This window comes from Microtus pennsylvanicus, chromosome 1 (assembly GCF_037038515.1).
Source record: "Microtus pennsylvanicus isolate mMicPen1 chromosome 1, mMicPen1.hap1, whole genome shotgun sequence".
NCBI classification, from domain to species: Eukaryota; Metazoa; Chordata; class Mammalia; order Rodentia; family Cricetidae; genus Microtus; species Microtus pennsylvanicus.
In genome coordinates, this window is record NC_134579.1 from 24,431,862 (window position 1) to 24,442,460 (window position 10,599).

Sequence of the window (10,599 nt, forward strand, 5' to 3'; positions counted from 1 at the left end):
ACTTGTCTTCATGGTTTCAAATTCTGTGGTAGTGTCTTTAGTGGAAAGTTCATTTAAAGAGCAAATGAAACTGGATTAGCTTCTTTATTTCTTCGAATGTTGTGCTAATTTTTTTATAGTCTTATAGTTTGAGTTACCATTTAATTGAACATCAACTAAGCAGTCTAATTCAGAGCATATCTCAAGGCTTTTAGGGATACATAATTATGATAAAAACAACATAGTTAAAAAATAAAGAGAGCATTATCCTCTGTTTTTTAAACCACAATGTTTTCCATGAAGTAGGTGTGGGTCACCCTGGATGGTGGCTAGATTAGGCATGAAATACTATTTTATGTGCAAACCTTTATTTTATTTTATTTGCAGTGCTGAGGATTGAATGTAGAACTTCATGCATGTTTAGAAAGCATTCTAACATTGAGCTACATTTCATTCCCATAAAAGAAGTCTTAACCGTTTAATATCAAAAACTATAATGTTACATTTGGTGACTTATGCTAATCCCAATGCATGTTTTACTAATACATAATACTTAATGAAGTTTTCATTTCTCTGAAGTCTTACTCCGACAAAGAAGGATGACAAACAGATGACCTGGGGTGTCTTCGGCTTCCTGCCCTTCCAGTGACTAAGTCATATTGATTTCCCGGATGTCAGTTGACTCAGGTGTAACTTAATCGTTTATTTTAGAATTAATGCTGGTGGCAGGGCTTAGAAAGTTCTTTCACATTCTCTCCAGGCAGTGTGCTATAAAATTCAGGGGTGCAATTCACAGAAACTCACTGGAGGTAGACTTGTCTACTGCTTTTTATCCACCCATGAAGCCTTGGTTTAACAACCCGCTGCGAGACTCTTTGGTCATGACACTGTCCCGTGGTTGACAGGATGGTGCATTAATGAAATGATTTGTGCCCTGTTCCACAAATGACCCATGGAACAGGCGCTCATCAAGCATACCTAATAGATTCACTTTCTTTTTTTTTTAACCACTTAATCCTTAAATGGAAGGGCTTTAGGGGCTTCTTTGGAATTGAGGATGTACACGCAGCCCTGGACATTACTTAGGGAGGGATTCCAGAACTAAAAAGATTATTTTTAAAACCTCATTAATACAAGCACAGTTTTTGTACTGTTCTGAGGAGTACAATCACTCACCCTTCCATGCTACTACATGTAATGGACACACAAAAGCCTTATCTTTGTGTTAGTAGCTTAGAATGTTACACATAGAGGAGAATATTGAAGCTCTGATGTAAATCCAAACCTGTATAGCTAACAATGAAGAATTGTCTATGAAATTCAGGATTCTTATCAAATTTGCCTCTGTATGGAAACTTTCTTTTCTTTTTTAAAGATATCTGATACCATATTTCACTTCTCCATTTGCTTTCATGAAAGTCAGAAATTACGGCAGAAAATAAAGCACAATAAACTCCAAATGACTGGGATAGTGCCAGTAGATAATTAATGGACTTTTCTGTAATTACTGCGTAGACTCTGCTGATGGATTGTTGAATATTCTAGTATTTTATCTGAAGAGACAGATACGGTCACAGACTCTTGAAACTGAACATCATCACATATGTGTCTGATCAGCTGTATTCAAGTGTGTCTTCTACTCCTCATGGCTCTCTCTCTGCCACTTAGCAGTCTGTCGTGCCTTGGATGACATGTCACCTCTGTCACCTCTGTCTGACCTACCTGCACCCATACATGCTGTATTTCCGTTATCCATTTCTGAGCTCAGAAAAAAAGTCACTACTTGTATCTGGCATCTCTAGTGAAAATTCTAGAGACTAGAATAGAGAAAATACATGTATGGGGGATATTTAGATCCCTGAGGGCAAAGTTTCACTGGTAAATGGGCAGTCACTGGGAAGAGTTTTTATAACATACATTCCCCATTTCCTGTCTTTTGACTATTTCTGAAATATAGGGACAGACTTATTCTGTACCAATGATATTCTTCTTGTTTAAACAACAGACTATTTTTTAGTTGTGGTAATAATTTATCATTTTTATTTGCTTCTTTGGTTTTTGTCAGTTCTGAAAAATCCCCATAATTCTAACTTTTCCTTCAATATTGATGTTCGGTTTCATATTTGGCTCTGTGTTTTCAGAACTTGGGCAAGACTTGTCATGTACAAATGAGGAAACTGAGACTCACAGCTGTTAAATTGCTTTTCCATGGTTGAAGATGGCAGTGTTTCTTCTTTCAAATTTATTTATTTTACTCTCCTTACAAACACTTATAATAAAGCAACTCACTTTTCAATACCAATCTAAACAGTCCTGTAATATATCTTTTATGACTCATACTACTTACTGTGTTGAATAAGACTGATACTCTTTGGCTGTCTTTATTTGCATTTCATAATTTCAAATGAGACAACCCTATCTCCATGTGAAACAACTTTCCAGGAATAAGGAGGTGGTTTGGAACTATTTTCTCATCCCGTGTTCTGAATATTGTGAAGATATTCCATAAAAGTTGATGAAGACTTTCATCTGAAGAGCAGCTGTGGTGTCCAACAACTGTTACGCTCCATGTTTGAGTCCAGACGATGGCCCTAGAGAAGCCAAGTAACAAAATGAACCTTAAGAGAAACATATGTAGATTCTCCCTGGGAAGGGGAAATAGACAAGATCTCCTTACAAAATTGAGAGCATGGGGGTGGGGGAGAAAAGAGGGTGGAAGAGTAGAATAAGGAGAGAAGAGAAGCAGAGAGGTGAACATGAGGGAAAGCAATAGTCAAGATGGGAGAAATACAGAGATGGAGAGGAAAGAAAGAAATATTTTGATTGAGGGTACCATTAAGGGGTTAGCAAGAAACCTAAATTCTGGCACTAAATTCTCAGGAATCTACTTACTTATTCTTGAAGTTTCAAAAATTAATATTTCGGACCCTTCTCTAGGGTCTAGTCTGATAAGAGTACTTCTCATCTAGGAGATTTCTCTTTGAAACAGATGGTGAGCATTATAGAAAACTGCAATTGATCAAAATGCAGTTGTGTAGCCAAGTCCCAACTGAAATATCTACAACACAACTCCTATGTCTACAATTTAGGAACCAATGTAGAAGGGGAGGTAAGAGCCAGGAGATCAAGGAGTTTTTTGGGAGAGTGTATTTTTTAGGAATGTCAGACTTCCCCAGATGAGAGCAGAAAAAGGATAGCAACAAAAGACAATGTATACAGAATGGGGGTAAGCTCTACACAAATAACTACAGGCAACAACAGAATGCTGAGCAGAGAAGAAGCTGTTTTTCCTAGGAAAGAATATAACAATTGGTTATCGATTATCAAAAGGTCAGCTCTGAAAACATATATGCAATTAACATTACATAGACTGAATAGGCTATCCTTGTGCATTTAGGAGTATTTATGGACACATATACCTCTCTCTCTCTCTCTCTCTCTCTCTCTCTCTCTCTCTCTCTCTCTCTCTCTTTCTGTGTAATACACAAAAAAGTGGCCATGAATTTGAAAGAGAGTAAAGAAAGATACATGGGAAAATTTGCCGTTTGGAAGGTCCTTTTGTTTATGTGTTGCTTTTATTGGTAAGTGAATAAAGAACTGCTTTGAGCCTATGGCAAGGAAGAACAGAAATAGGCAGGGAAAGCTAGGCTGTACGCTGGGAAAAAGAAAGGCGGAGTCAGGGAGACACCATGTAGCCCCGCTGGAGGTAGATGATGGAACTTTTCCCTGTAAGCCACAGCCTCTAGGCAATATACAGATCAATAGAAATGGGTTAAGTTAATATGTAAGAGATAGCCAATATGAAGCTAGAACTAATGATCCAAAACAGTGATTTAATTAATGCAGTTTTCTGTGGGATTATTTCAGGTCTAAGCTAGCTGGGAGGGTGGGAACCAACAAGCAATGTCCCTCTAACAGATTTGGATGGAAAAGAAGAGAATAATATAATTAAATTGTAATCTCAAAGAAATTATAGTAACGTTTTCCTTTGAGATTTTGAGATAGGGTTTCTCTGTGTAGCCATGGCTGTCCTGAAACTACCTCTCTAGATGAGGCTGGCCTCAAACTCAGAGATCTAACTGACTCTCTCTTCTGAGTGCTGGGATTAAGGTTATGTGCCACCACTGTCCAGCTTAAAGTAACATTTTTAATTAAAAAATTATGCCTATTACTAGAATGCAAGCTCCTAGTCAAATAAATGCTTGTTTGTGATTCAGTGATGTTATATTTTATTATATTCTTTAAAACACCATTATTATTACTAAGCATCACCTTTCTCTGTTTATTTTACTGCTTGGATAAGCATGTCTCACACCTTCCATCATTTCCTTTATATGAAATTAGGAATAATTTACAAAGCATAAAAACTTACATTTTCTTATCTGGTGTTTCTTCTCTCTCCTTTTTACAGCTATTTTCTAATTAAACTTACCTAGAATACAATTGCTATTTCAAACATAGAATTTTGGTACCATTTACTAACCATACTTTAAAAATAGCATCACTGTTTAAATATTTTAAAGGTTTATTTTACTTTTATTTGTGTGTGTGTGCGTGTGTGTGTGTGTGAACTCTATAGAGGACAGAGGACAGGGTCAGATCCCCTGAAGCTTGTGTTACTCCAGGTTATAAGGAACCTGAAGAGGGAAGTAGGAACTGAACTTGGGTTTCCTGGAAGAGCAAATGAGCTCTTACCTAACCAGTCACCCATCTCAATGTTTTCATTGTCCCAACTCATCCCCTAACCTGGATTTGTTCAAATTCATGATGAAGATGAGCCCTTCAGCAACCTAAGGCCACAGAGAATGACTGCTCTCAAAGACTCTATCAAGATTGTACCCAGGAAGGTCAGTCTTTTGGGGCCAAGTCTCTAAGATACTTGAATAATGTAGAACCTCAATATCATCCTGCTAGAATATTTTAAAAACTGAATGTTATGTCAGATTTTAACCACAGCTTATATCCATAAGCTAAAATTAGTAAATATACTTCCATTTCTACTTTTCTCTAAGGACAGTCCATTATCTATTATAACTGTCATGATATTTATTTTTGTGACATATGGCTTTTTAAATTGCAGTATACTAACTATAAGTGTTTACTGCCTTGTTAACATACCTCTTTATCATTTTCTTTTTTTTTTTTACAAAGAGGAGATTCAATTTATTACCTAGGGTATAAAATAGGTTTACAAAAGACTTAAACACAGAAAGTACAAATCAGGAGAAATCAATTGCAAACTCTTAAAGACTTTCAAAAGTTGCAGGGAGATATTAATTGTCTATGACCCACAGCTGGATAAACAAATCAAGAACTAAGCAATTTATTTCAAACCTTACAAGGTGATAAATAGTTAAAAAATATCAACTGAGGTATAGAGAGAATTGGCTCTGTTAGAAAAAAGTTTCAGTATGTACATGTGGATCACTTAGATACAGACCTTGGTTTTATTCTGTTCATAGTATCCTCTATGCATTTTTGTACAGGAATTCTTACTCAAAAAGAAAATAATATCTTCAAATGAATTTTTTTCCACGCAGAGTAAAAAATTAGAGACCTATATAAAAAAGCTTCTGAACTGATTCTTCAAATAAAGTTGAGACTTCATCAATTAAGAGGAATAGACCCATCAGATATTGTGGTAACTTTTACTAATGCTGAACTTTCTTCATTATGAGCAGCAGATTAGCAAGCAATTACAGAAAGATCTATGTTATAATTGCACTTATGGATTAGATCTTACATATATAATCATAATATATATATATACACTTTTCTGATGTAATACTAATTGTCATATTGAATACTAACTAATTCTACAAATGGGGTTCATTTAGCTTCACGAGGTCATGGCCTACCAGCAAAATTGCAACATATCTATCTCCTCTTTATCATTTTCAGAAAGCCATGACTTGAATTTCTTTGTGTTGGTGATGGCTAGTAAATTGTATCAATTTATTGATTTTGTTTAACTTGGTATAATATATTGAGTTGTGCATATATTTTGCAAAATACGCTGTGTTGATGACTTGACTGCCTACATTCATTTTGAGGACTATGTAAGTGCAATCATCTTTATTGAGTGGATTATTTCAATATGTATTACCATACTACCAAAGTTGCAAGCTTAATATTGTATTGGAAAATGTTTTGGTCATGTATAGGACTTCCAGGCCCAAAGATATATATCATTTTTACTACTTGACTCCATTTGGCAAAGATCTATGTTATAGGGCTGGATCAGAATGTGAAGTAATGCTAGTATAAGGTGACTTTTCAATAAATATTTCTTAGATGAAATAATAAATATTGCTGCCAGAGTTGATATATCATCTCAGGAATTGATCCATATTGTTAAAACATTAAATATATGTTGCTTTTAAGATTCTGCTAATAAAGTATACTGATAGTGATACTATGTGTTGATATGTTCTACCCAGTTTCCCTTTAATATGTAGCATATAAATTTACTCAGCAATTATAAGTGTGACTCAGGACAAAGCCTGCTCTTCCCTTATGGAAGAAAATGCCTGGCAAAGAAAGGTGCATTGCAACATCACCAGCACCAGGCAGAGTCTGCTTACAGAAATGATTTCCCAGTGTTCAGTCACAAGGGATGATCCCCTGCCTCAAAGCAGAACACTTTATTGGCTTCTTTCTCACTGAGTGTACCTCAAGAATCGAAGCAAATCAAATTTAGGCTTCTTGGTAACACATTCTTGGGAGCACCTTTTCTGGAGCATCTTCTCGGGAGTACATTCTCGCTCTGCCCTTCTTCCTCATGCATCACTTATTCCACATCCTAGCACATTTGATTTTCCTTTCCTAGAATCAACCCAGTAATGCGCCATAGGGATCCAAAGGTCTGTGTTAGGCTCTGCTTATAAAACATCTGATGAAAAACAGATGTTTCAAAGAGTGGCCTGAGGAGGCACTCTCTTAGGATAAATTTCCCACTGGCTGTAACAGTGGGATGGCTTCACCGAAGGCGGATAGGGATTTTGAGTGTCTTATTCCTTAGAACACTGTTAACAAAATTACTAAACTCTTTGATTCATAGTGATCTGAGAGAAAAAAGTAACTGGAAGAGGCATAACTACAGGTGCAATGTGTCTGAGGATTGAGAAAGAGCAACCAAACATGATGTTTGGTGACCCGGAATCATGACTACAAGATAGAAATTATGGACTAGGATACAAAATCAAAATGACTCGTGAATGTCCAGAGTCCTCACTGGCAGTGTTTTAAATGTACGAACCTTAATATCTACTTAAATACCCGGATCAGTCAGAACTAGATCCACTGTTCATTAAATGACAAAGTAAAGGATTTTGTAAAGATAGAAACTTGGAAGGAGAAAGCCCTTAATGACCTTGAATGTCTAGAGTGCCCTTATTCTCCTAAATTGAACAATTGTCCACTTTCTCCTTTCTTGAAAACATAGTTTATGGTTTCAAAAGTCTCACTCCATCATAACAGGGGAGTCACAAGTGTGGCCTTCAGTAGCAGTAAGATCATGGAGCAACAGCTAATTGTATTGTTAAGGACCAGAAAACATTCTAGAGCCAGAATCCATCTCTAACCTTCAGCGGCCTGTTTCTTTTCTTTTTCTTTTTTTTTTTGATTAATTAATTTATTTTTTTTATTGAGAAAAGGAAAAAAAAAAGCTTCCCCCTCCTCCCAGCCTCCCATTTCCCTCCCTCTCCTCCCACCCCTCTCCCCCTCTCTCCACTCCTCTCCCCCTCCCTCTCCAGTCCAAAGAGCAGTCAGGGTTCCCTGCCCTGTGGAAAGTCCAAGGTCCTCCCCCCTCCGTCCATATCTAGGAAGGTGAACATCCAAACTGGCTAGGCTCCCACAAAGCCAGAACATGAAGTAGGATCAAAACCCCGTGCCATTGTCCTTGGCTTCTCCTCAGCCCTCATTGTTTGCCATGTTCAGAGAGTCCGGTTTTATCCCATGCTTTTTCAGTCATAGTCCAGCTGGTCTTGGTGAGCTCCCAGTAGATCAGCTCCACAGTCTCAGTGGGTGGGTGCACCTCTCGTGGTCCCGACTTCCTTGCTCATGTTCTCCCTCCTTCCGCTCCTCATTGGAACCTTGGAAGCTCAGTCCAGTGCTCCAGTGTGGGTCTCTGTCTCTATCTCCATCCATCACCAGATGAAGGTTCATAGGCAAGAGGATAACTATATGTTTTTCCTTGGGTTCATCTTCTTATTTAGCTTCTTTTTCTAGTGCTCTCGTTCTGCCAAAGAGTCTTGCATCTGATAAGGTACCACAGCTTCCCAAAATGTCATCCCAAACGGGGAAACAATTAAGCCTGTGGTAAGCTTTCAAATCCAAGCTATAACGCCTTATAATTCGCCATGCTCTGTGGGACTAGAAGTATCTATTGTTTAAAAGAAAACTAAAAGATATTGCAGGTCACCTGTGGCAATTTCCAGGAAGAGTTTTGCAGAGGCAGTTATTAGTGTCCTCAAAGATGGGAATTCTACCTACAGGGAAGGAAGCAAACAGTATTAGATGCAGAGTTCATGATATGTGAAATTTATCATGGACAGAATGTATAATTATTGAAGTCCATGTGGCCAGTATGAGCTAGATATACTCAGAGACATTAAATTCTGACTTTCAGAGACAGATGGTTCGTGATATTCAGTTTGTGAAATTTAGCAAAATCACATAGAGAATAAGATAGAGAATATGGTATTACAACCGTTGCCCATTCCAGTTAAGAAAAACAGCATTCACATATTCAATCAATATTTTGAATTCCAGTGAGATATATGAGATAACTATTCCTGGGTTTAGGGCATCACTATTCTTTCCTCTTATTCATAGTTTTTAATAGCATCTATTAATTTCTTAGCATAACTCTTAATACATGTCTGTTCTATGATCTACAGATCATAGTCACAATTACTCAACATTTTATTTATTTATTTATTTATTTATTTATTTATTTATTTATTATACAATAGTCTTTCAGGTTTGTGAGGGTGAGTAGGGGAGGTTTTCCAGATATACTCTTTACTGAGCATTTGAAAAAAACATGAAAATTAAGGTGATTTAATAAAACTAGAAATAAGGCAATTAAAAAAGGAAGGTCGAGTGCTTATTTCCCATTGTTTAACACATTGTGTGTGTGTGTGTGTGTGTGTGTGTGTGTGTGTGTGTGTGTGTGTGTGTATACATACACATAAGAGAGTGTGCCGGTGAGCATTCGCCTGTAGAGGTCCAAAGTCGATTCTTTTCTTCCCCCACGTGTCCTAGGGATCAGTCTCAGGTCAGACATGGTAGCAAGGATCTTTTCCCACTAAGCTATTTTGTTTTTAACATTGGCATACTGTTGTGTAAGTATTTGTTTGTTATTTGTTACTCAGTTGAATTATTTCCAATAATTCCTCTTTATATCTTGATCCTGGCAAGGTTTTACATTCATGCCTTATTATTTTCACAGGATTAACCCTTGTCAATACAATGGTTATTTCCAAGGCCATTTCTTCCCCAGAAGCTTCTGTTGAATATACTCGATTATCTTGTATTAGTTAATTTTCTGTTGCTGAGGTAGAACACTGTGACCAGGGTGACTGTTTAACCTCTTTATTTGGGCTTAGTTTTCCAGAGTTCATGATGTAGAATGGAGGCAGCAGGCTGTGACAGCTCATACCTCAAGCCACAAGCAAGAAATAGAGTGGAAGATCGTGGGCTGCTTTTGGTACGCACCTTCGGTCTGAATGTCCGCCATCTTCCTGGCAGCCTGAGGAAAAGACAAGAACCGTGTTCTGCTTGGAGAAACCGGCAAGGAAAAACTCCCTCGGTACTACAAGAACATCGGTCTAGGCTTCAAGACGCCCAAGGAGGCCATCGAGGGCACCTACATTGACAAGAAATGCCCGTTCACTGGTAACGTCTCCATCCGAGGTCGGATCCTGTCCGGTGTTGTGACCAAGATGAAGATGCAGAGGACCATTGTCATCCGCCGGGACTATCTTCATTACATCCGAAAGCACAATCGCTTTGAGAAACGCCACAAGAACATGTCCATGCACCTGTCCCCCTGTTTCAGGGATGTACAGATCGGCGACATTGTCACTGTGGGAGAGTGCAGGCCCCTGAGCAAGACAGTGCGTTTCAACGTGCTCAGGGTCACCAAGGCCGCTGGCATCAAGAAGCAGTCCCAGAAGTTCTGACCTGGAACAAATAAAGTTATTTTATGGCTACAAAAAAAAAAGAAAAAGAAAAGAAAGAAAAATAAATAAATAAATAAATAAAGAAAGAAAGAAAGAAAGAAAGAAAAAAGAAACAGAGAGTGAATTCGAAATCACTTAAAACACTGAGAGTCCAAATAGCAACATACTTCCCAAAAAGGCCATACCTGCTAAACTTCCCCAAACAACATCACCAACTGGGGACCAAGTATTCAAATATCCTAGACATGGGGGACATCCCCTTCAAACCAACACACATCTTGTAACTACATTGACCAGCTTTTTGCATGTATGACTTGGATAACCTATGATTTTCATGAACCATTTGCCTATGCCCAGGGTCATTAAATTGTGACCACTGAGCCTATTTCTCATCCAACAGAGTAAAAATGGATTTCACTTTTCAAAGGAGTTG

General features: G+C 37.7%; 1 protein-coding gene across 1 annotated transcript in view; it reads left to right on the forward strand.

The window, feature by feature from the left end:
- LOC142837884 (small ribosomal subunit protein uS17-like) overlaps positions 1 to 10,187 on the forward strand; it is a 121,670-nt gene extending 111,483 nt beyond the window's left edge. The window contains exon 4 of the mRNA XM_075953284.1: positions 9,739 to 10,187. Within this exon, the coding sequence (XP_075809399.1) occupies positions 9,739 to 10,166 (428 nt within the window). The 3' untranslated portion in view covers positions 10,167 to 10,187. The remainder of the gene's footprint in view (positions 1 to 9,738) is intronic.
- The last annotated feature ends 412 nt before the right edge of the window (positions 10,188 to 10,599 follow it).